The 27,058-nt window shown below is 37.5% G+C and overlaps 1 protein-coding gene across 2 annotated transcripts; it reads left to right on the top strand.

The window, feature by feature from the left end:
• The first annotated feature begins 268 nt into the window (after positions 1 to 268).
• On the top strand, positions 269 to 27,058 carry TARS1 (threonyl-tRNA synthetase 1). 2 transcript variants are annotated; one of them, XM_045862734.3, is made up of 19 exons: positions 269 to 468; positions 4,936 to 5,016; positions 6,998 to 7,188; positions 11,196 to 11,319; positions 12,820 to 12,941; positions 13,426 to 13,543; positions 13,810 to 13,874; positions 13,963 to 14,041; positions 14,795 to 14,941; positions 16,072 to 16,170; positions 17,303 to 17,469; positions 18,617 to 18,779; positions 18,876 to 19,013; positions 19,929 to 20,006; positions 20,168 to 20,268; positions 20,359 to 20,463; positions 22,441 to 22,513; positions 25,001 to 25,115; positions 26,532 to 27,058. In XM_045862734.3, the coding sequence occupies exons 1-19, from the start codon at positions 412 to 414 to the stop codon at positions 26,678 to 26,680; spliced, it is 2,172 nt and encodes a 723-aa protein (XP_045718690.1). In that variant the 5' UTR covers positions 269 to 411; the 3' UTR covers positions 26,681 to 27,058. The 2 variants fall into 2 exon arrangements, with proteins under 2 accessions (XP_045718690.1, XP_045718698.1); XM_045862742.3 differs by lacking the exon at positions 19,929 to 20,006 and having other exon boundaries at positions 299 to 468.

Below are 27,058 nucleotides of genomic sequence, written 5' to 3'. Positions count from 1 at the left end.
GGAAAGGTCCTTGACTAATAGGCGAGTAAGCGTGAAAAAAAGGTGCACGCGCATTGAGGACTTCTAGGCTCTCGGAGGGGTTAAATCCTGCACCCGCAGGGAGTACAGGTTTAGCGCCCGCGGATCCCTTTCCCAGGCCGCCGCACTCTGTTTTCCGAAGGAAAAACCAAGTTTTTCCATTGGTTTAGAGACGGAAGGACCCGCCTTCCCCAGTTGTCGATTGGCTGCCCGTTCTCCCAACGGATTGGGAGGCGGGGCTTGGGCGCTTTCCGATTGCATCAGCTGGTCCTTTCCGGGCCACGTGGCGCAAGCGCAGTGTTCCCGGGGCCCCAGCCCGCTTTTGACTGGCTTCGGCTCCCCTCTCTTCCAGAGCGTCGCTTTTGGGTTCCGTCTTTCCTTCGTGGTTTGTTGATGTCGGAGAAGAAGGACAGGAGCCCTTCAGGGAAGATGGGAGACGAGGAGAAGTCGGTGAGCGAACTGAGTGGGTCCCGGAGGCAGGCTGGGGCTCTGCGTGGTGTCCACGGTGCCCAACCGGGCAGGAAGAAGGAAGCGGCCCGGCCCGTGTGGGACCCGAGGGGGGCGATGGAGCTCCTGGACGAGCCAGAGCCTCTTTTGGGCAGAAACTGTCCATTTATAAAGTAGGGCGGGGCCTTGCAGGTCATCTCTAGGTCCATCCTCTTTTAGCACATGAAGAAACTGAGACCCTGAGAGAGGGACTAGCTTAGAGCCAGACATCTAATTGGAAGCCGAGACAGAATTAGAATCTAGGACTCGGGACTCCCAGAGTAATGTTTTTTACTCACTTTAGGCGGGAAGAACATTGCAGAACCTCATTTAATCCTAAAACCTTGTAGAGGTAAAGAGCTTCAGTTTAAGGGAGGGAAAAGGGAATCCCCGAGATCTGACCCAACTTACCCAAGTTTGGGTGGTTTATAATAAGTAAGTGGTAGAGACCGGGTGACCCCAGTTGACAGACCTTAGAGAGGTTACACACTTCCCCTGCCTGGTGCTGTAGACATGCCTTACCACATTCACACCTGCTGATCATTTCATCTTTGAACTTTCCCTTTGGTGTCATCCATTCCTTAGGAACAACTCCCAGGTCACTTTCACACCACCAGAATGAGAATTTTTTTTTTTTTTTATGGTCAGCAAATGTCAGGTATTCATTTTGCCAGGCACTGCTAGAAGATGAAGCTAGGCAGATGAAAAGGACCTAGTGCCTGACGTCTAGGACTTTACAGCCTGGTGTGTGAGGCAGGAAGATAGTCATTGTGCAGTGTGATCAACCCTATGGGAATGCAGAAAGAGGGAGTGCCTAACCCTGCTTGGGCAGGGCTCCTTTGAGTTCAGTTAGGAAGTAAGAGTCTAAGTTCACCAGGTAAACCAGGCAGGGCAGTGCTTCCACAGGTAAAGGTAGCAAGGGCAGTGAAAAGGCACACCCAAAGTGTCTGTGAGGTTGCTTGCAAGGGATCAGCCTGAAGAGGGGGGAGCTAGAGCTCTTAGAAGGATTTCAGGAGATACTTGAAATTGTGATCTACAGGAGAAAGTTCTTAAGCAGGAAAATGATAGATGTGGATTGTAGTTTTTAAAGATCATTCTGTCATTGGGATGGAAGGTATGTTGGAAAGAGGTGAGGCCATAAGCAGGATGCTGTTGCAGTAGTCCCAAGTGAGGAGTGGTGATGTCTTAAGCTAAAGCAGCCTCAACTCTAACTCTCTGAAAAGATAAATCACATAGAAGCCACAATTTTCCCAGTAAAATGAAGATGTCCTCTAACTCAGGAATAGAATGGGGAAAATTCATATGTGCACATTCTAAACCGTATAAATCAAATTTAAGGTGATAAATGGTGCCTATTCATAGAGTTTTCTCTGTTTATATTTTTTCACTTAAATATGGTATCTCTATTGTTTTGTAACTTGTTTACTTTTTTTGCTTAATAGTCTGTAGTCAACAACTTTCCATGTCCACAAATATTATGTTATGCCATTCTTAATTGAAGGTTATGTAGAGCTAACAAATACATGATTTTCTCTTCTGTAATAATTTGCAATACCTAATATTTATCGAATGCTAACTGTGGATCTGGTACTATATTATACATTACATGCATTAACTCAACGTTTTCAATCCTTATATAACTATGAAGAAGGTTCTGTTATTATCCTCATTATACAGATGAGGAAATAGGCAAAGAATAAGTAAGTACCTTGCTCAAACCCAATATTCTGTAACAGTACTCATAGCTCTGGTGCTGTCCTGCCTCCTGTCCCCTGCCTAGAAATGAGTCAGGGACAGATACTACATCAAACTATTGGACTTCAGTACTAGACCAGCTGTCCCAGTCCCTGGGGTTGAATTTAATTACACTACACTCTGTAGGTACTTTTCCTTCAACTCCTAAATATCCCTGAGGAAGGTAATTCTGTAGCTTCCCTTCACAGTCCCAACTGTGTTCCAACTTTTGGATTGAAATTTTAGATTGCTTATACATAGATACACGATGCATAAATTCACATATTTTTGTTCTGTTTTTGTTGGAAATAGAGAACAGTTGCCCAACATCTTCCTAATTGTTGTAGTAAAGATGGGATGGAGCTCAGGGTTCTAGAGAAACCTGTTTCAATGTCCTGGCTTTACTACTTACTAGCTGTATACAGATAGGCAAAATACTTTACCCTCCTTGGGCCCGTATTCTCATTTATAAAAAAAGAGGCATTTAGAACACAGAAAACCTTTCTGTTAATTTTCACCTTCTTTTCCACTACTCCTGTTCATTGGGCAGATATCCATATGACCAAAGCCAAAAACATACACTCCGAAAAGTAGAAGTGTCTCATTCTTTTTCCATTGTAAACCTGCACACATCTGCAATTAAATTTCATCCCTCTTACCAGAGATACTTGACTAGTTGCATCATTTCTACAGTAGAGCAAAGGCATATAGAGAATCTTGTAACCCTGTTGGTTAGTGCTTTATTGATTAGAATAGGCTTGAATTATGTTAATTATTTATCTATTGACTATAAATGAACCTGAGAAGTTTGTGAAATCCAGAATCCCAGAGTGGGAAAAGTTTTAGCTCAGCTTGAAATTGGAAGTCATATATTTTTTAATTTAGTTTAATTTTTAAGTTATACAAGTAATACATTTCAAAATGTCCGACTGTTAAGTGGATAAATAATGGAATATTATTTGGCAATAAAAAAAAGAATGAAGTACTGATATATGTAACATGAATGATCTTGAAATCATGCTAAGTGAAAGAAACCAGTCACAAAAGACCACATATTGTATGCTTCCATTTATATGAAGTGCCTGGAATAGGCAAATATATAGAAACAGTAGATTAGTGGTTGCCAGGGGCTGGGGAGAAGAGAAAATGGAGTGACTGCTAATGGATACAGTGTTTCCTTTTGGGGTGATGAAAATGTTTTAAAATTGATCTTGGTGATGGTTGAATGAATACATTAAAAACCACTGAATTGTGTACTTTATATGGGTGAATTGTATGGTGTAGGATAATGTCTCAATAAAACTGCTAGGAAAAAAAAAGACCACAAACATAGAAAACTATAATAAAGTCCCCCCTTCTTATTCTCAGTTCTACCCTCAAAACTCCTTCACTGCTGATCATCACTTCCCTCTTTAGGGTGAACCACTGTCAGCACCTGATTGGGTATCTTTCCTGTGACTTAATGTGTGAACCTAGAAAAATCATCTAGTTTTTTCCCATTTAATTATATGTGTAAAATGGGAATGATAATAATGTCAATCTCACAGGGTTGCCAAGAAATAGATGCGATTGTTTGTGGGGAACTTTGTACATTGTAAAACTTTTTGTAGTGCAATTTGCTTTAGAATGTTTCTGTCTGAGCAGTGAAGTAAAGAATTCATTTCTGTGAAGATACTCTTCACAGTATCCCATAATGAATTTCAGGGATTCTTGACCTTGTGAACTGGATAATTCTCTGTTTGGGAAGGCTGACCTGTGCATTGTGGGATGTTTAATAACATCCCTGGTCTCTAGCCACTGGATGCCAGTTGCACCCCCCCCCCGCAGTTGTGACAACCAGTATCAGCAGACATTGCCAGGTATCCGCTAGGGGGCAAAATTTCTTCTGGTTGACAACCACCAGTATAGACCAACTCTACACTGGTTGCCTTTTTGCACAGGACTTACTGCTTTAAAACTTTCTATGCCTTCATGTACTTCTAATTAAAGTCCACATTCTTTATGGTAACCCCATAACCTTTAGTGTTTGCTTCTGTCTAAGCCCTAGTCTGTCTTAACTGACATGATTTCCTAAAACAATCTGTTTTTGTCAGCCTGGTTTTGTCATTCTCTCCCATTTTTTTCTCATTCTCTGTCTCAACATTTCCAACAATTTATTTCCTCCATTCTCAAAACCCAGCCTGTTGAAATCTTCATCCTTTAAAGTCAGTTGTCCTAACTTACTTAACATCTAACCATAGTGCTGCAGCTGTGTTCTTTCCTTCTCTGGGAGTTTCTCACGTGTGTGCCTCAGTTTCCCTGCAGAGATTAAGTTTGCACATCTAAAACATTAGATTTTTTTTTTTCTGCAAATACTATTACTGAATAAATTGCATGCTTTTTTGTGGCCATATACTGAGTATATGTCCAGGCAAACCTGAAGTGAGAATCACAGGACAAGCAAAGTAAACGAAATCAGAGGACTTGAATGTTATCAGGTTACTCCTCTCTACTTTTTAAAGACTTGTCCTTATTGCAAGTTGTTAATTTGTCTTTGACAGTGGTGAAATCTTTTAGTCTTTCAAAATCAGATTTACTCCCCCCCCCGCCTTTTTTTTAAATACATGCTAAAAATCCTCAGAAGTTTTCTGGGTGCAGCATGAAGGGGTGTCAAATTAGAGTAAAATATAAAATCTTATTTCTTCTTTGCTTATATAGGTAGGTGCTGGGGAGGAGAAGCGAAAGGAAGGAGGCAAGAAGAAGAACAAAGAAGGATCTGGAGACGGAGGCCGAGCAGAGGTGAATGTTTTAGAGCCCTCTTATCAAAGATTGACAGGTGGCAGGAGCTGTCTCACACTTACTCTGTATGAGATTGTAATGGTTTACATGGCACTAGGTGGAACACTTGGAGAAGAATTAGGAAAGTCAGGGTGGAAAAAGATTTGCAGCTATTTATTATTGAAAAAGGAAAACAACATTGAAGTACAATTGCAAGATGATCTTTGGGATTAGATTTGGAAAAAAAAGAGGAAAAAAGTTGGAAAGAAGGGGATTGGTAATTACTCAGTTGCCAGATTGGATGCCAGCTGTCTGATCATTTCATTCAGTGAGATATTAAGAGGTAGAGACTTGATGTTTAAGTTTACACTGAATGCAACAGAAACCAGAGAGGGCCCAATTCCTTGACCCATCACACTGTTTCCACAAGGACTTGCCACTAGGGTTTGGTTTTGAGCCAGATAGATCTCCTTGAGACCTCTCCATTGTAAAGAAAATGCTTACAGTTCCCCCAGCGCACACTGAGAGGAGGTAGTATTTCAAAAGTCAGCCCAGAATCAACCTGATTTCTGGGTATTCTGCTTTAGGAGGCAGTTAAGCTCGTCTTCCCACTTTATTTTTGAAGTTGAACTGCTGTGAACCATGTTTCAGTTTTTGCTTTAGTCATTGCATTTTATTAGAGACTCCTTAGAAAACTACCAGGATGCAGAAGCACAAAGGAGCAGGCTTTGTAGAAGTGTCCTGTAGCACATAAACTGGCTTTACAGAGCTGCTCTTACTAATGCTGCGTTGGTAAATTTCTAGTGCTTTCATTTACTGAAGGGTCATTTTGTAGGTGATCAGGAACTAAGTGTTGCTTACAGCCCTACCTAACCACTTCTCTTAGGTTTTGTCCATTTAGTCCACTGTAATTGTGGGGGAAATTGTTGATTGTGAATTTTAAAATTTGCAAGTAAATAGAAAACTGTGTATGTTTCCTCGTCTGTTTTTCATGGTTTCAGTACAGTGGTACGTGTTATTCCGTCACAGCTTGAGAATTAGCCTGCAAAGAGGAAACAAAAGGTGCAATTAAAGGACCCTTCTGATTAGAGTATTTTAAGTACAAAATGTGACCATATGTGTCTTAAATGATCTGTCTGGAAAAAAGTTCACCGTGAGCTGTCTAAGACCTTTCTTCCTCCTCTCTGCTCCCATCACTTGTGTACTTGTCTTACCTCCCTTCTCAGGGCAATGTGCAGGTATTCTTCTTCTCTTTGAATTCAGAGGGAATTTTCTGTGAATGGGAGCCCGTAAGTCAAATGAATTTATAGTTGATTAGTTAAGAATTGTAAGTGAACATATAGTCTGACCAGCTGTACAGACCATCCCTTGAACAAGATTGAAACAAGATGGAAAAGCCATTTTATTTCTAGTATTGTTTATAGCTGTATGTGTCATTTGATTAGAAAAGACCTTCAGAGAATGTCTTAAAAGGAACAAAATCACCTTATGCAAATAGCAAATGGTAATAATTGTCCATTTAAGATATTAACAGCCCACGTGTCTGTTGTTACTTGTATTTTTCTATTTTTTAAAAAATGCTTATAGTAGGGCGCCTGGGTGGCTCAGTTGGTTGGGCGACTGCCTTCAGCTCAGGTCATGATCCTGGAGTCCCGGGATCGAGTCCCGCATCGGGCTCCCTGCTCAGCGGGGAGTCTGCTTCTCCCTCTCCCGCTCCCCCCTCTCGTGCTCACTCTCTCTCTCTCTCTCAAATAAATAAATAAAATCTTTAAAAAAAAAAAATGCTTATAGTAAAAATTATAAGAAGACAGCATTTAATTCTTTTTCTTACCTTAATTTAGGACATGATTAAGCCAGTGCTTAGTGATTTGGGCAATCCATTTACCGTGTTGCATTAGTAATCATAATTTTTGTATTGTCTGTTTTTATTATTTCTTTCTTTTTTCTAAAGAGGAAAGCAAGTATTTACTGATCATTTATTTCCTCATTTGTTGTCTTGCAGTTGAATCCTTGGCCTGAATATATTAACACACGTCTTGAGATGTATAATAAACTAAAAGCAGAACATGATTCCATTCTGGCAGAGAAGGCAGAAAAAGATAGCAAGCTGATTAAAGTCACTCTGCCTGATGGTAAACAGGTCAATGCAGAATCCTGGAAAACTACACCATATCAAATTGCTTGTGGAATTAGGTATAAGCTACACCTATCTTGACCTCCTATTGTTTGTAACTAAGTTTTTTTATTGTCAAGTTTTATCTTCATAATATTTTTATGTTACTGTTTGTATTTTTAATGTTTATATTATTTGGGATTTTAAAAAATCAAAATGATGTGGAGCTCTATACTCAAGATTCAAAGTTAAGGGGCGCCTGGGTGGCTCAGTTGGTTAAGTGTCTGCCTTCGGCTTAGGTCATGAGCCCAGGGTCCTGGGATTGAGCCCTGCGTCGGGCTTGAGCAGGGAGCCTGCTGCTTCTCCCTCTGCTTGCTGCTCCCCCTGCTTGTGCGTGCCTGCGCACTCTCTCTCTCTGTCAAATAAATAAATAAAATCTTTAAAAAAAGTTCCTTTGAAAAAAAAAGATTCAAAGTTAATTTTTGAGAGAGTCCACTTTGGTCTTATTTTACAAAGGATTTTATATTATTAGTTCTACTTTGATTGTAAATATCACAAAACCAAGTAGACAGTGTTTCACTTATTTTGACTTAAATGTCTGTTTTGAAGTTAAAAATGAAGGTAGAACATCTCACATGGGGACGTTAAGAAGCTAATATAGGACACGTGAAAATAATGTACTATTTTTAATAAATTCAAAGGACCATGTCTGATCTTAAAACTTGTATTGGGTTGAGAGAAATAACTGAGAATTAGATGTATACTTTGTAGTAGAGTCAAGCTTTCTTACTCTGATATGATTGGGATTAATAGTTGTTTATAGGAAATGATAAAGATGGGAAAGCATAAATTGATGTACATATCTAACACCAGGTGTTGGCAAACTGTGGTCATAGCCTACTTTTGTATGGCCCAAGAGCTAAGCATGGTTCTTAAATGGTTTGAAAAAAAAAAGAAAGAAAACTAAGGTATGACAGAGACCATGTATGGTCCAGGCTGAAATATTTAGCCCTTTACAGAAAGAGTTTGCCAACTTCTGTCTTAAACATTTTAATTTAAAACACGTAAATACATATTCACTATATCTTTCACCCTATATATGTAATTATTTCTAATTTATTTTTATTATCTCATTATATGTTGATTTGAACCACCTGCAATCAGGCGACTGTCAAAAATGGTTGATTATCATCAACTTCATATTGTTGAACCTAAGGCCTAAAACAAGTACATACAGAGGTTTGGGAACCAACCTAGCTGATTAGCAGTAAGCCCACTATGCAGCTGGTGAGCGTAGAAGCAGTTGGCCTTTGAGCCATGAATCTTTATTGTGTCATGGACACTAGTTAGTACTTTTTACAAAGAAAATGGAGTGTTTCAGTTAATTTGACCATTGATTCTACCTAAAGTACTTATATCTTACTCCAGAGGAAGTAAGAAGGAAATTGTAATATCAAGGTTTCCATGTGAGATCATAAATAACTGGATAGACCTCTAAATGAATAAGTTCAACCTTGCATTTTGGAGGTGACTTTCATGGGCATTTTGATTAAGGTAATCCTCCGTTGTTGCACATTGAGATTGTAGCTGTGTTGGTATTAAAATTCAGGCTCCGATTAGTCCAGGAACTTTTTCTCTACATTCTACAATGTTGTCCTCCAGATTACATTGTAATTTTATCAAATAACCAATTAGAAAATATTTTTTTTGAGAACTGCAAAATTTAACATAAAGCTTTGATCCACAAGTGAGGGTGCTTTAAGACATTTTTACAAAAATACAGAATAAATTCTTGCTGTTGTGTGAAAAATTATAGCATGAGTAACAGACTATTGAAAGGTTTGGATGGTAGTTGTGAATACAGAAGGGAAGAGAAAAGAAGCCGTGCTCCATGTGCTTCAAAAGGTTTTTCTTTGAAGTTCTATTTTGTTTTAAATCTGAAGGTTTAATTACTTTATCCCTTCTTTGGAAAATCGAAATGATCTCATATGGTCTGTGCGTATCTACATTTTCAAAGTAACTCTGCTGTTAGCAACACAAGGCACTATTTTGGACCCTGAGATAAAAGCCATTTTCTTCCCAAAGAATATGGAGAATATTAGTCACCTTTTGGCCAATTCTTTAATCTTCTGAAAACTTTTACACCAATATGATAAAATAGATTTCTCTCTGCCAAATCCATGTATGTCTTATGAAATGTGTGTATTTTTTTCATTTTGTTGGCTTTATATGATCTCAGAAGGAAAGAAAACATTGGATGTAATCTGTTGGAAATTCAGTGAATTTGAAAATGGGATGGGAATTTATGGTTTACCTTTTGTTATAGTGCTGTCCTAAACCTCAAGTGGGGGAGGTTGTATGTACTTAGTTGTACTTATACAGAGTAAGAAGAGAACCATCCAACACTGCACGTCTAGCCAGCTGAAGCCTTCAGGTGGTAGATTTATTTAAGATTAACATTACAAAGACTGTAAACTTTTCCTTCAAAGTATAGAGGGCTGTCTGCTTTTGTTGAGTTGTCTAGGCTATCACACACTGTTACTTCTCTAGCTACACATTCAGACCTGTAATCTGATTAATCTTACTCAGTTCTCTAGCCATGCAGCTTGCTGAACCTTTCGGTTTGGGGTTTTTTTTTTAAAGATTTTTTATTTATTTATTTGACAGAGAGAGACAGTGAGAGAGGGAACACAAGCAGGGGGAGTGCGAGAGGGAGAAGTCGGCTCCCCACTGAGCAGGGAGCCCGTTGCGGGACTCGATCCCAGGACCCTGGAATCATGACCCGAGCCGAAGGCAGACGCTGGACTGAGCCACCCAGGCTCCTCTTCCTGAACCTTTCTTTTTTTTTTTTTTTTAAAGATTTATTTATTTATTTATTTATTTATTTGAGAGAGAGAAAGAGAGAGAGCACATGAGAGGGGGGAGGGTCAGAGGGAGAAGCAGACCCCCCGCCGGGCAAGGAGCCCGATATGGGACTCGATCCCGGGACTCCAGGACCATGACCCGAGCCGAAGGCAGTCGCTTAACCAACTGAGCCACCCAGGCGCCCCCTGAACCTTTCTTTTTTTTTTTTTTTTTTTTTTTTTTTTAAAGATTTTATTTATTTTTCAGAGAGCCAGCGAGAGAGAAACAGCATGAGAGGGGAGAGGGTCAGAGGGAGAAGCAGGCTCCCCGCTGAGCCGGGAGCCCGATGTGGGACTCGATCCCAGGACCCCGGGATCATGACCTGAGCCGAAGGCAGACGCTTAACCATCTGAGCCACCCAGGCGCCCCCCCCTGAACCTTTCTTAACACACATCTCCCTCATCCGGAATGCCACCTCCTCTCCTTTTCTGATCTTTCAGCCCTGATCTTTCAGCCCCTCATTACTTTATCCTCAAACCCTGTCCAGACTAATCTGACTTTTGCTGCTTTCCAGTCCTCAGAATTCCTGTGGCTGGTACACTTGGTGTGGTCTGATAGTGTGGTCTTAATCGCTTGGTGATAGTTTATATTGTGTTCTCTGTGCTGTGTGTGTAAATGGCTTTTTAAATCCATATTATAAACCAGTTTTATTGACTAGTCCTTTATTTTACCTATATGCTTATTAAAAATCATACCATCTTAGTCATTTACAGAATTTATTCTGTGGCTAGCATTACCTCACAGAAAAAAATCTATTACAGATTTCAAGTAGGAGGGAGAGCAGAAGAGTTACTTAGTAACCCCTCTTTTTCTTTTTTGGAGCCTAAATAGCTTGGCTTTGTGGAAAACTTTATTTGGAGAAGTGAAAAGATTAATCAAGCCACTGAAAACTGTTTATCACAGTTGTGTCTGCTTAAATAAGAGGCATTGAATGTAAAATAATAGTGTTCTGGATTTTGGGGATCCTCTAGTTATACTTGGGTACATTTTGGGGGTTTGTTGCTTTTTCCATTTTATTTCAGAAAGCTATAATATACATTATAAGTAATGTATGTAGTGTTAATATAGAATATATATAGCGTTTATTTTCCTATTCTTGTTCTCAGATTAAGTGTTGTACTACAAAAGACTCTTTTTTTACATTCTTTTGTTTATATATATGCTTGTGTGTATATTTTTTAAGTCAAGGCCTGGCTGACAACACTGTTATTGCTAAAGTGAATCAAGTTGTTTGGGACGTAGACCGTCCTCTGGAGGAAGATTGTACCTTGGAGCTTCTCAAATTTGAGGATGAGGAAGCTCAAGCGGTAAGTTTTTATACAGTAGTCACTGAATTTCAAGATAAAGGTTCACATTTCCAGTGTCTTCTGCTCCCACTGTCAGTGGGTTTAGAGTTTATTGGTGTCTCGTTGTCATATTTGAAATCTTCATTTTATCTTTCATTTAGGGAGCAGCATAAAAGAGCTTGCCTTGTGTATTTAAGAAGTGAACATGAATAAATTTATTTTCATTACTGGATAGTTCAGTGAGAAAAGTGTTCTGGTAAAGCAAGTAAAAATTGCTTCTGCCCTGTCAGTCAACACTTAAGCAAGATATATAGATTTTACAAATAAAATTGAACAATTCTTTAAACTACTCTCCCTATTGGACAGTTAATTTCCATATTTTCCTCATCTTAAAATGCAAATCTGCTTGAAAGCACTATAAAAATCAGCCTGCATTTGATGGCAAGGTTTTCTTATTTCTCCATGATAGTATACCATATAAAGGGAAATAAAATATTTTGTTTTATTATGATAGTTTACTTATGTATGTGTATCAGTGGTTTTCAGATGTATTCTGCACTCCTTAAGTTTTTAATGAAAATTTTAAAAATCATTTTGGTACCTTAACAAATCTTAAAAATGTAGTTGTGGATATATTCTGACTCATCTACCAAGTATAGATGACCCCTGAACAATATGAGTTTGAGGTCTACTAATACACAGATTGTTTTTCTATAAATAAATATCTGTAAGTATTTTTTGATAAAGTAGATGTATTTTCCACATGATTTTCTTAATAACTTTTTTTTCTAGCTTTATTATAAGAATACAGTATATAATACATATATCATACAAAATATGTGTCAATTGACTCTGTTATCAGTAAGGCTTCTGGTCAATAGTAGGCTACTAATAGGTTTTTGGAGAGTCATGAGTTATACTGAGTTTTTGACTGCATGGAAGGTCAGCATCCCTAGCCACTGCATTGTCCAAGGGTCAGCTGTATTGCCATCACATTTCAGTGTCCATGTTTGTCCTTGTGTTTTATAAATGAGTTGTGGGGACAAGTTACAACACCTTAATTGTTTGCGGCCAATAAGGAAAAAGAGAATGTAATTAAGTAATGTCCCACATCTCAGTAAGGGCCACAGCATAGCACATGGGATGTGGGACATAGGCACATTGTCTCCAAAGACCCTGGGTCATTACAGTCAAGAAGACAGTCACTTTGTGAGTGGCAGTTGTTTTCAGGGAACAGAATCTATTCCTTGTAATTAATGATGCTAATTTGAATTTAATTAGTTTGGAAACAACTAAACCAGACGATCTCTAAGGTACAAAAGCAACTTAGTAATTAAAACCCTCCTAAATCATTTTGGCTCTGCATAGAATCACACCAAAGTTTATACATTTCTAAATTTAGATTTTTCATGTCTTTGGTTTATTTAGAGTAAATTTTATGTATCTTTTTCAAGGCAGCCGTATTAATTGACAGCATATATGCCCAAACTCAGACCATCCCATTTTTCTTTGCATTTTCAGGTATATTGGCACTCAAGTGCTCATATCATGGGTGAAGCCATGGAAAGAGTCTATGGTGGATGTTTATGTTATGGTCCACCAATAGAAAATGGATTCTATTATGACATGTACCTTGAAGAAGGGTAAGTTATGTAACTGAATAAAAAATAAATTCTGAATTACTCAGAGTCCATATATTATTTTTAAAGAGTTCTCAGTAAGGAAGGAATGATAACAGGCTTACTGCTTAATAGTTACCAAGTATTTCCACTATCAAAACTTGAAGTGTTGTAGTAACTTAGGAAGTGCTAGTAACTTATAAGAGCTCTTTTGTAGATCGATGGAGGTAGAACCCTAAGGTATGTTGGGAAATAAAGTGAAGCCGGTCATAGAGGTGGTGGAGGGAGGGTTCACTAGTGAGAAGTCTCCGTGATGACCAAGGTAGAAGCCACTGAAAATATAAAATATAAAAACAATAATATCTAGTTTAAAATTCTAATATATGATGCAAGGGTCTATTTTTTTATATTAAAACTCTTCACGTTTTTTTTAAAGAAATACTCCTCCAAGCTACTATGTGAGTAGAATAGAGTGGAAAGAGATTAATTATACTTCCTTTTCCTTCAGGGGTGTGTCCAGCAATGATTTCTCTTCTTTGGAGGCTTTATGTAAGAAAATCATTAAAGAAAAACAAGCTTTTGAAAGATTGGAAGTAAAGAAAGAAACTTTACTAGAAATGTTTAAGGTAAACTGAGCTGTAACATACAGCCTCCACTTCTGTGTCACTCTGTAATGTTACTTGAAGTTGTCACACTGGGGTTTAGTGTATTAAATTGAAGCCTGTTCTTTTCTTTAGAAAAATGTAACAGTGTTTTTAGAACATGAAATATTGACATACTTATTTTCCTGCAGTGCTTCGATAAGATGTATTTTGAGTTATATTTTAGCTGTAGTATTTAGAGATAAAAATTAAAGGAGGGTTTTTTACAAAACAATTTTTCCTGTTTTTAGTACAATAAGTTCAAATGTCGGATACTGAATGAAAAAGTGAATACTCCAACTACCACAGTCTATAGGTGAGAATGTCAGTTGTCATTAAATGTAACTAACTGGTATATATGTCATTTTAAGTCTTTGTTAAACTTCCTTTCTTTTAATCTCTAGGTGTGGCCCCTTGATAGATCTCTGTCGGGGTCCTCATGTCAGACACACTGGCAAAATTAAGACTTTGAAAATACACAAAGTAAGCAATGTAACTTTAAAGACTATGTGAATGTATCTATCTGTATATGTTTAAACTTCTCTTGGTTTATCTTTCTGCCTATTTTTCTCTTGCAAATATAAGGATGGATTTTTTTCTCATGCTAGTCACTGTCTTTTTTAAGTGACTAGTCTTTTTTAACTGAAAGTCTGAAGCTGTGACAATTCATCACCAGAGCACGTGGGGATGGAACTTTACCGGATTCCCAAAACTCACACAGTCATGGTTTGAACAGCTTTGAAACTTAGTATTAGTATGTGCTTTTGCTCTTTGTTTGTCTTAAGTAATAATTACTTTATTTGTGCTTTTTAACTAAACTAGTCCTGCCAGTTTTTCCCAGTTCATAAATATTTTATGGGTGATTATCAAATGCACTTTAAATTATAAGAATAAATTGGGTCATTCCAAGATATTTTTTGTTGGTTTACTTTCCATTTTTACTTAATCTTCTTGTGGGAGATGCCCTTGCATCTCATGTTTGTGGAGTTGTGGTTTGAGTGGATGGTTGAGAGGGAAGTATTTTTGAGGGAATCAAACAGCCAGCTTTGTACCTTAGCTCGGCTTCAGAGCAACTGTGAGATGCTTAGTAAGTGTGCACCTTTTACACCATTTTTCTTGTCATAAGGACTACTATGAATTTGACTCATAGACCACTATAAGAAATAACATCTAGTTCGAAATAAGTGAGATAGTAACAAATTTGAATATTGTTTCATGGTTAATATTTGTTTTCAGAATTCCTCCACATACTGGGAAGGCAAAGCAGATATGGAGACTCTCCAGAGAATTTATGGCATTTCATTCCCAGATCCTAAAATGTTGAAAGAATGGGAGAAGTTCCAAGAGGAAGCTAAAAACCGAGATCACAGGAAAATTGGGAGGGTATGTTAAAAAAGAATAATAATGTTTCTAGGCTGAATTTTCTTTATTTTTATTTGCAACTTAGTTGTATTAAGTACTAGGAATTTCCTTTTAAAAAGATGCTGTAGCTTTCCTGTATTGTGCTGTATCCTATATAATCCATAAATTACTTATTATTATCTTACTGTTATCTTACTTACTGTTTACTGTCTATATTATCTTTCTAGGATCTAGTGCTCAGTACCACCGAAATACTCATTTTAACTACTATTTTTATTAAGAACAGATACTGATGACCTAGTTTCCTGTAAAAGCAGCATAGCAGGGTTTCATAGAGCTGGGAGATACTTTGGAAATTCCTGGTCTCACGGACTTCTTTTAAAGATGTGGAAACCAATTTCCCCTAGAATTAATCTTCTTGTTGCCCAAGGTGACATAGCAAGTCACCAGTTGATACTATGGTGTTATTTTCTTTATCCCTGTTCCCCTCAGTGTTTTCTAAACTGGAAATTAGGTTTGATAAAAACATGACGTTTCTAAAATTGGGTTCACTCTGTGCCATCTCCTACCCTGCTCTCTCGGTGGCCTGAAATAAATTGCAGTGGTAAGGAAGCACCAACAGTTGGTGGGGCCCCTCCCTGAGAATTCTGGGCGTTTGGTGGGGGAGTGGTGGGCCAGAAGGTAGGAGGATGTGCTGCTTTCACCAAAGCCCAAAGTCAGGCAGCTTCATCTGTGTCTTCTCTTTCATTATCGCTGTCCTTTTCCTGGTCTCCTTCCTGCTGCTCCTACTTTAAAAAAAAGAAAAAAGGAACAATATTCACATCTCAGAGCTTTGAGGAATTAAAACTGTGAGAGCTCCCACTGTGGATAGTTGAAAAGAGCTAACCCCTGCTCCAGGTCATTCTTGGGTAAACTTGACTGGATTCCGGAATGTAACAGGCAGAGAACGTACTTAATGCTAAGTTATAAATCAGCTGCGATTCTGTACTATTGAATTGTACACCAGAAAAGTTAACAACGTCTTCTTTGATGCAGGAATGGCATACATTAAAGTATGAGATATCATGGTCGTATTCTGAACTCAGGAACACTGAAGTTTATGTTGATGTTACGTGCATATATAAACATTCTTTTGCTTTTTTTTTACTCAGGACCAAGAACTATATTTCTTTCATGAACTCAGCCCTGGAAGTTGCTTTTTCCTGCCGAAGGGAGCATACATTTATAATACACTTATTGAATTCATCAGGGTAAACCATATTCACTATTTTCTTCTGTAAATTTAGGAAAAAAGTTGATTATATTAAATAAGGTCTACTAAAAGGAAAAAAACAATCTTGTATTTGAGAAGAAACATTTAAAGGAATAAAAATGCAAGTGTGAATTATCATAAAATGTTTAAAAAATTCCTTCCTCCTGGAGCACTTGGGTAGTTGTCCGTTAAGCATCCAGACTTGATCTCAGTTCAGGTCTTGATCCTCAGGGTCATGAGTTCAAGCCCCACATCGGGCTCCATGCTGGGCATGAAGCCTACTTAAAAAAAAAATTCCTTCCTCTTAATACATGACTTTGTCCTTATACATGGGTATGTACACAACAGAGAAGCTGGTGAACTTAAAGTGGGAGCTCTGTATGCTCTTTGACCATTTATATTTTCCTCAAAAAAACAAGTTAGTCTTTACATTGCTTTTTTATTCTTTATAAAATATGAAGTCTTTCAGGCTCAGGTTTGTAGGGAATAACACCACCACCATCTGCATACTCACCCCTTGATTTACCACACATGTGCACTGGGCTATATTTGCTTCACATTTTTTTATTTAAGTAAAGTAATATGTGTAGAGTAAAGAAAAAAGCTCCCTTTTAGGACCCCTTTTGATTCATTTCCCTCCTTTCCTAGAAGAAACTAGTATTTGAAGTTAGCATAGATTCATGTTATTTTATATCTACCCCATACATATGTACCCTAAATTATTTATGTGTTTGTGTAGTTCAAATTTACATACGTGAAGTCTCATTGTGTATCAGTCTTCATAATTCAAAAAATCATATTTTAAAAATCCTGTTTATTTTCACTTGTTACTTACTCTGTTCTTTAACTACCACACTAGGCCCATTCCTTTATTGGTGGACACTGGTGTGATTTCTAATTTTCTCATATTAGTGATTGTACAGTAGTAGCATTGTTTTGATAGCCCTCCTTATGTGTGTGCAGGAGTTTCTTCTTTCATATATACCTCCAAGTAGAATTTCTATATTATAACGTATGTGTATCTTGAATTTCACTAGATCCTAGTATAAAACTGCTCTTTAAATTTTACTCCCACCAGAAATAAGAACTTCTCTATTTCCTACATGTGTATTGTGTTTGTTTTCTAACAGAGCGAATATAGGAAACGAGGATTCCAGGAGGTGGTCACCCCAAACATCTACAACAGCCGACTCTGGATGACATCGGGCCACTGGCAGCACTATAGTGAGAACATGTTCTCCTTTGAGGTGGAGAAGGAGCTATTTGCTCTGAAACCCATGAACTGCCCCGGACACTGGTATTTAGTAGCTTTGAGTTCCTATTAAAGATTTTCCCATGCTGCAGTTGGTCCTGGTATGCTCTCCCTCCTTTGAAAGAATTTTTGTTTAAAACAAATTATGGAATCAGAAGAATATTTCATTGTAACTTTGTTGTGATATTATAACATCTTTCCTGCCGAGTTAGAGCCTCAGATATGTAGACATTCAAGAATGGCAGTGGGATAATAGCAGCGAACAGGTAGAATATAAAACAGGTAGACTGAATGTGGGCATGGCCAGTTCTCTAGAATTTTTTTTTTCTTAAACATGTTCTTTTAAAACCTGCTAATGAATTGACATACTTGGGAGATCTTCCTTGCTTTGCAGTTATTTCACTTTCTATCCTTGAAAGTTAGACGAAGAGTGACTTCAGGGGAATACTAGGGAGAGCAGTGGCTGCCGGTGGCTCGGTATCTCCAGCTCCTAGCAGCAAGGCCTCGAAGGTGACGGGGGAGGGGAATCTCCCTAAGGGAACTGGGTTGTAAGTCAGCGGGCCAGCTGGCTTTGTTCTTAGTTTTCCCAGATTCTCTAAAGTTGCTGAAGCACCTTCAGACAGAACTGAAGCAGTTTTGGGAGTGACAAGAAGGCACAGTCTTTAGTTTCCAGTGTATTAAATGATTAGTATGGAGCTAAGATTTTTTTTTTTTTTTAAGATTTTATTTATTTATTTAAGAGAGAATGAGATAGAGAGAGAGCATGAGAGGGGGGAGGGTCAGAGGGAGAAGCAGACTCCCTGCCGAGCAGGGAGCCCGATGTGGGACTCGATCCAGGGACTCCAGGATCATGACTTGAGCCGAAGGCAGTCGCCTAACCAACTGAGCCACCCAGGCGCCCCAAGATTTTTTTTTTTAATATGAGCATTAAAGGCAGTCCTCAAGTTAATGGAAATATTGAGCACAAGGATTTGACTCCAGACCCATGGGAATCAGTTTTTATTTTCTCTTAGTTGTGGATGTTTGTATTATAATTTATTTGCTATGTTATTCATGCAAGTGCTTACATTGTGGTATGAAGTCCAGAATTTGAGAAGTGTTGCTTGTATAGACAGCCTTTCATATATTAGAAAAGTAGTTTTATGCTTGTGAAATTAATTATCAGTGGGTTTTAATTTTCTTTTTTCTTCAGCCTTATGTTTGATCATCGGCCAAGGTCCTGGCGAGAGTTGCCTCTGCGGATAGCTGATTTTGGGGTGCTTCATAGGAATGAGTTGTCAGGAGCACTCACAGGACTTACGCGGGTACGAAGATTCCAACAGGATGATGCTCACATATTCTGTGCCATAGAGCAGGTATTACGAGATTCTGTGGGATAAAATAATTTGAAAGAATTGTGAAAAAAGTCAAGGAGAGTTACCACTGTCTTTTTTTTTTTTTTTAATTTAAAGATTGAGGATGAAATAAAAGGTTGTTTGGATTTTCTACATACAGTATATAGCATATTTGGATTTTCTTTTAAACTGAACCTGTCTACTCGCCCAGAAAAATTCCTTGGAGATATTGAAGTATGGAATCAAGCTGAGAAAGTAAGTTTTGTTTTTCAGCATGCTTGAGTACTATTTGACTGAAATGAACTTGTTCTAAGAAACAAGGCTCTTTAAATGGCTAAAAGCAAGAGAAAATTGAAATGGTTCCTAGGTTTGAGCAAGCTAGTTTTTTTATGTATGATTTCATATTACAAATGGTTGAGTATTTTTTCAGTCATCAAGCTGTAACTTATAAAAGGGGGGAATTGGAGAAAGGTGGTCCAAAGATAAAAACTTTCAGTCATGAGAACAGCAGATACCAGGGATGTGATAGGCATCGTGATGACTTTAGCAGACACTGCTGTGTGATACACAGGAAGATTGGTCAGAGAGTAAATCCTGGGAGTTCTCATCACAGGGAGAACATGTTCTTCTTTTTTTCTTCTCTCTTTTCTTTTTTTTTTAATTTCTTTTTTATTTTTTATTTATTTATTTATTTTTTTAAGATTTTATTTATTTATTTGAGAGAGAGAAAGCACATGAGAGGGGGGAGGGTCAGAGGGAGAAGCAGACTCCCCACCGAGCAGGGAGCCCGATGCGGGACTCGATCCCAGGACTCCAGGATCATGACCTGAGCCGAAGGCAGTGGCTTAACCAACTGAGCCACCCAGGCGCCCCCTCTCTTTTCTTTTTATTGTGTCTGTGTGAAAAATGGATGTTCGCTGAATCTAACCGGTAATCATTTTACAGTATAAATCAAACCATCGTGCTGTGCCTCTTAAACCTATACACTGATGAATTTCAGTTATTTCTCAGAAAAGGGGATTTGTATGTGAGTATGTTTAGGTGGACAGAATTCTAACAGAGAAAATAGGGACCCAAGAAAGTAATTACTGTAGTTTTAGTCTTAGATCAGGCTGGAAGAAGGGAAGTTGCAGATGAACAAGAATAAAGATCATCTTGCTTTATCCTTAGCAACTTGAAAACAGTCTGAATGAATTTGGTGAGAAGTGGGAGTTAAATCCTGGAGATGGAGCTTTTTATGGTCCAAAGGTCAGTATGAAAGTATATTGGAGTAATGTGATTTTTATTTTGGGGTGAAGAAGACATACTTTAAGTTAGAAAGAAAGCCAGTCTTGTTATAACTACTGAGTTGAGCTTTAAATATAGACAGCATCTTAAAATAACCTAGTCTTTACGTCTTTACTTCTTAGATTGATATACAGATTAAAGATGCAATTGGTCGGTACCACCAGTGTGCAACAATCCAGTTGGATTTTCAGTTGCCCATCAGATTTAATCTCACTTTTGTAAGGTGAGTTTCTGGAGTCTGCTCTGAGTACTCGCCTTTAGGGGGATATAAAGGAATATGTAAAGTAAAACCATACTTTTTTTTCCTATGTAGCCATGATGGTGATGATAAGAAAAGGCCAGTGATTGTCCATAGAGCCATCTTGGGGTCAGTGGAAAGAATGATTGCTATCCTCACTGAAAACTTTGGCGGCAAATGGTAATTTTTGTCATTGTTTTTGTCTAGACAGTGTAAATTGACTAAAAGAAATGTCTGCTGTCCAGTTTAGTTATGCAGTAGAAAAGGAGAATGATCTGATTGTCACTTCTAATTAATGACAGGTGTTCTAAGGAATCATAATCTAAACCCAAATTTTTGCTTTAAGAATAATTATTAGTAGTATTTTTATTTCAGAATTTGATTTGTTTGAATTATATATAATACTTTCTAATTGGGAGTTATTATACGCTAAGCACATTTGTTGCTTTGGGATTAACATGGTTTTGATGTTTCTGTCTGAGTAAACAAGAGTACGCTTTGGGCTTACTTTGTTGAGTATTGCTGATCATAATAAGCAAGTATTTTGACATCCCTTAGAAGCCAATTACTTTTTTTTTTTAATTGATCTTACTTCAGGGGTTCTTTATTTTATTTTATTTTATTATGTTACGTTAATCACCATACATTACATCATTAGTTTTTGATGTAGTGTTCCATGATTTATACTCTGGTTTCTCTTCAGATCGTATAAATCTTTCGCCAATTACTTTTTAATTGAAAGTACAGACTCCAGACTGATCAACATTTTTTGTCTTGTTTCTACAAGATTATGCTTTTGCTGGCAGGATATGAGCACATAACTTCCTTTTTATTTTTAAGCAGTTTTGTCTGGGCCCACAATTTGTAAAGGCAGTTGAAAGCCACACAAGGTTATAAAACACCCATTTTGTAGAGTCTGCCATATTAATTGTATTGATACAAAACTTTTGTAAAATGTTAATGTGTTTTACCTTATATATTGTAGTCATTTCAATTTTATTTCTAATTTGGTTAGTTCGGTCATTAAAGGGAGTTTCTCATACTTGTCAGTGAAATGAGATCATCTCTTTTCAGTTCTGTTTCACAAAATCAAATCAAATATGGAAAACACTCTCTACGTGGTTTCTAGAGACTAGGGCGATCCTCAGCTGATTGTTCTGTCAAACCTGTAATAGGTGGGAAACAGCCAGTTCGGGCAGAATTTAGTGCCTTTTCCCTGCTGTAATAAAACAACTGAAACTAGAGGACTGATTAAGAGAAACACTAGTCCTAATGTCTGCAGCATAGGGAGGATTTGACACCTGAAATACTCCACAGGTAGAGTTACAAATGGTCAGTTTTTAATAAGAAGTGAAAACATAGGAGAACTTAGGGTAGTCAGGCTTGCAAGACTCCAGACATTATCTAACAAGGCGCTATAGGTGGCAGTCTGCCTTTCAAAAAAAAAGTGAAAACACTCATTTTTATCAAATACTGTCACCAGTTATTATCATTTATAATTTGCTAAATCCCGCAAAATGGATCTTGAATAACTGAAGGCATGGTCTGGTCCATGTCCCCCATGAAGAATAATTAATAAGAGAATGTTGAACAGTGAATCACTAAATGCAATTCTTTCTTAGCCCCTCTGGCAGCTGGTGCGTGATGTTCTGTTTCCTGATATGTTGAGGTGCAAGGCATAGTCCCTGCCCTCAATGTGCTTTGCCATCTGCCTAGTAAATCAAACCTTAGTTACGGATTTTCCTGATTTAAGTTGCCCTCTCTGCTCCTGAATCTCCTCCCTTTAGTCTTTATTGGATATAAGGGGCAGGGGAGAGTTTTTTAAAGTGGCCCTTGGAGCACCTGAGTGGCTCAGTCAGTTAAGCGGCTGCCTTCGGCTCAGGTCGTGATCCCAGGGTCCTGGGATTGAGCCCCACATTGGGCTCCCTGCTCAGCGGAGAGCCTGCTTCTCCCCCTCCCTCTGCCTGCCGCTCTGCCTAATTGTGCTCTCGATCTCTGTTAAATAAATAAATAAAAATCTTTAAAAAAATAAAAAAAATAGATAAAGTGGCCCTTACATATTATAGGAAGATACTGAAAAGCAGGCTTAAGAAATGTGCCATCGTTTTTTAGGAAAGGACCCCAATCCACATTAAAAATTTTTAATTTCTTCTAAAGGCCCTTCTGGCTGTCTCCTCGCCAGGTAATGGTAGTTCCAGTGGGACCAACATGTGATGAATATGCCCAAAAGGTAATCCTTAAATACAACTTTTCTTCAATTTACTGTCTGCCACTTGGCTTTTTATATCTCATAAGATGTACATATCCTTGGTAGATCAAGCCACTTGTGGTATAGAGAAATGTTCCTATTTCTGAACAGATTACATTACCTCTTTGATACTTCCTACATGTTTCATGATCAGAAGACATAAGTTGAATAGTGTTTTAAATACACTTGTATATTTTAGTGTTTGTATGAGGAAATAATGCCCCAGTACGATACGTAATTTCAGATGCATAATGCAATTTAAGCTGCTCTTTGATCAAAGAATAATTTTGCTTCATGTTTGTAATGTAAATTTCTTCAGTTATTTGCAGATTTTCTTTTACCTTAATGGTGTGCCAGTCCCATGTTTTGCCCTACCCATTAAAAAACTACCTTACTAACAGATTTGTAAATAGCCATTCATGCTTCACACCCTAAAGACTAGAACAGTCTGTTCTGTTAGAGGGACAGTTCCATACTAAGGAATTTCAAATCGTTAAAAGTCGTGTTATAAATAATCATTGTTTCGTAATTGCAAGCTAAAAGTAATAAATTGGCTAGTTAAAACAGATTTAAATATCAGGGAACAATATCATAATGTCAAAACCATCATGTTTCTAGATCATCAGAATAAATTGCACTCAGGTCTTAACTGTCTTTAAAAAAAATTCATGAACATTAGACCACCTGAAAAGCAAACCATTCAGACGTACTATATTTCTGTTACTGCGCACAATAGTTTTAGTTATAAATGATAAAAATCAGTTATGTCCCGTGCTTAATTGATTGTACTTTCTCTTATTTGCACTATGAAAGCTCACATGGTAGGAGAAAGGTCTGTAATTAAATAACTCAGTTCTCAACTGTGACAATACTGACTTACCCCCGTTCCGTCGGTGGTGGGGGTTGTATCTGGAGTTATGCAGGCATGGGGTTTTTGGTTCTATTGAATGGACGCATCGGGGAGCACTACTACTGATACTTAATGACTAGAGACCGGGGTGCTAAACAGCCTGTGATTATCCACTTCACCAGTTCCCGAGTAGTGCAACTCACATGCACACAAGGGCCCGTGTGAAGAAACTAAAACACTATGCTTTATTCTTTAAAATAGCTTACAGTTGAAAGTATAGTCTTATCCTGGCACCCGTAATAAACCGTGCAAGAACCCTTCTAAAATTTGCGTACTTAACAAAAATCCCTATTGGTTAATGATCACGTAGACAGCCTATTAGTGAAATAAAAATGGTTTATTCAGATCTTTTTGTCCTGTTAGTGGTAATTGGTTGTCAGGTAGATGGAAATTTTAATCTAGTTTAACTTAAAATTAATAAAATTTAATGTAGTGTTGCCTTTTTTTTGGAAAGGAAAAATATTGAAAACATTGTTTACTATTTAATATACAAAAACTTAAGATGGTAAAGTGGAGATGGTATTTTTGAGGGGAGAAAAAAAGGCATGGAATAATAATCTCTAATGTAGATTGCCAACTTTAGATTCCTAGAAGTTTATTTCAAGAAATTACAGTTTGATCTTTGGCTCCTTCATTTAAGAAGGTTTCTTTTTGGGGCACCTGGGTCGCTCAGTCGGTTAAGCGTCTGACTCTTGATTTTGGCTCAGGTTCATGAGATCAAGCCCCGTGTCTGTTTAAGATTCTCTCTCTCCCTCTCCCTCTGCCCCTCCAACCCCCACCTCCGCTTGCACACTCTCTTAAAAAAATGCTTTTTTTTTAATCAAAAAATACCTGTTCAGAAAGAAAAAAACTACCTTTTAGTATTTCTCAAACTTGATATTTTCTTTTATTTTACATAAATTATTCTTGTAGAGTTCTATTTTTTTTCTTACAGAGTACTGTTTAGCTTAGGTCATATACACAAAGTTATTATTAAAGAAATAATTAGTGTTAAAAGACAATTTTATATGACTGTATTCCATTCTCTAGAAACACAAAAAGCTATTAAGATGGTTTGGGCCTATTGTTTGTGCTGTCAACATTTCATATTAAAATGTTGCACACACAAATGACAGCAACAACTGAATTCCTGTTACCAGCTTGCTGCCTATTTGAGGGATCAGAAATACTACATTCTGTGTTAGATTGGACATCCATCATTATGTATTAATGTGGAGACTGATAAGCAATTTGTTCCTTGGCAACTATTTAGTGACCATAAGATATGTTTGCAAAAGGATTTTTTTCTTTTGTAAAGAACTGATTAAATTTATCTGATTGCCTGAATTCTGATTTTTAAGGATTTTCTAAAACATTTACCTCTCAAAAGCAAAATATGTCATTTTAATTTTTGAAAATGTAGTCCCAAGTCACAGATTAATAACATATTCTTCAATATACCTACTAGCATTTCTTTTTTAATAATTGCATAACTATTCAAATCATGTTAAATAAAATCATTTAAGATCAAAATATAATTCTTATTTTAGATCTGAAGAATTCTGTATCTGTTTAAATAGGTATGGCAACAATTCCATGATGCTAAATTCATGGTGGACATTGATCTGGATCCGGGCTGTACGTTAAATAAGAAGATCAGAAATGCACAGTTAGCACAATATAACTTCATCCTAGGTAAGAAAGGAAACTTACCAAAGAAAACCTGCCAAACCTTAGGAAAACACTGACGTCTTGAGACTTATGAGAATTGTGTTCGTTAGTTTAGTTCCCTCTAATCCAGATTCTTGCACTATGAAGTTTGTTCATTTGTTGTAACAAAGGGAAATTCTGGTGTGAAAAAGAATAACGGTAAAGGTTTGTTTAAAAATCTTCTTTCCTGGGCGCCTGGGTGGCTCAGATGGTTAAGCGTCTGCCTTCGGCTCAGGTCATGATCCCGGGGTCCTGGGATCGAATCCCGCATCGGGCTCCCTGCTAGGCGGGGAGCCTGCTTCTCTCTCTGCCTCTGCCTCTCTCTCTCTCTCTGACTCTCATGAATAAATAAATAAATAAAAAAACATTAAAAAAATAAAATAAAATAAAAATCTTCTTTCCTTTATCTCCTATTCCTTCATATGGTAAGTTTTTATTAAGTTGGCTGGATTAAGTGACTCAGTAAGTACAGTGGCTTGAAGCATTATGAAATGATAGATTTTTTTAAATGAAAAGATTTTTAAATTGGTCGCCCAACTATACATGGTCACCTGATGAACATTTTATTTTTATTTTATTTTGTTTTGTTTTGTTTTTAGTTTTTATTTTTTTAAGATTTTATTTATTTATTTGAGAGAGAGAGAGAGAATGAGAGAGAGCACATGAGAGAGGGGAGGGTCAGAGGGAGAAGCAAACTCCCTGCCAAGCACGAAGCCCGATGCGGGACTCGATCCAGGGACTCCAGGATCATGACCTGAGCCGAAGGCAGTCGCTCAACCAACTGAGCCACCCAGGCAACCTTGTTTTGTTTTTAAATAGATTTTATTTTTTAGAGCACTTTAAGTTTGTAGCAGAATTGAGCGGAAAGGACAAAGTTATCATGTATACCTCTTGCCCAAAACCGACACAGCCGCCCTCACTACCAATATCCCGCACCAAACTGGTATACTTCTTCCAAAGTCTGCAGTTTACATCAATTTACATCAGTGGTTGGTTTTGTACATTCTGTGGATTTGGACAAATATATAATGACATTTGTCCACCGTTACAGTTTCACTGCCCCCCCAAATTCTCTGTGCTCCACATACAAAACACTCTTCCTAACCACAGGAAACCACTGATTGTTTTTGTTTTTGTTTTTTTTACTATTTCCATAGTTTTGCCTTTTCCGGAATGTCATATAGTTGGAATCAGTATGTAGCCTTTTTAGATTGGCTTCTTTCAGTGAGTAATAATGCATTTAAGTAAGATTCCTACATGTCTTTTCATGGCTTGCTAGCTCATTTGAACATTCTAAAGAATCAGAAGCTACATGGTGGCTTCTGGGTCCTAGGATCATTTCTGTTCAAATGTTCAATAAAAATCCTTCCACCTAACAAAGCTTTGTGTCTTTTGTTTTAGTTATTGGTGAAAAAGAGAAAGCCAGTGACACCGTTAATATCCGTACAAGAGATAATAAGGTACATGGAGAGCGTACGATTTCTGAAACCATCGAGCGGCTCCAGCAGCTCAAGCAGTCCCGCAGCAAACAGGCAGAAGAAGAATTTTAATGAAGAACTTGACCCCGATCGGCTCAGTGGGAAAGGATTCTGTAACATTAATTTTATACTCTAGAAAACATCAATTTATCCCAAATTTGGAATAGTTTAGCAGAGTCTGCACAGGTGACTGCAGGATCAGCCTATTTTGTGTCCTATACAGATTTTAGACAACATGTATTTGAAGGAAGTAATTAAAAGACATTAAAGTGATTGTATTTGTTAAATAAACACTGGAGCACTGGAAATAAAACATGAAGAATGCTTTAATGTAATGTGGGAGAATGTTTTTTTATAAATTTAATGAAGTTGAAAAACAAAAATTTTCAGATTTGATTAAAGTAAAAGACCAGAATTGGATTATATTGTAAAAATAAACACTTGAATTCA

Source organism: Mirounga angustirostris, unplaced genomic scaffold (assembly GCF_029215605.1).
Source record: "Mirounga angustirostris isolate CCGP_5_RB_7025 unplaced genomic scaffold, mMirAng1.0.hap1 SCAF_7, whole genome shotgun sequence".
Lineage (NCBI taxonomy): Eukaryota > Metazoa > Chordata > Mammalia > Carnivora > Phocidae > Mirounga > Mirounga angustirostris.
Note: the sequence above shows the minus strand (reverse complement) of the source record. Positions and strands in the feature narration are given on the sequence as shown.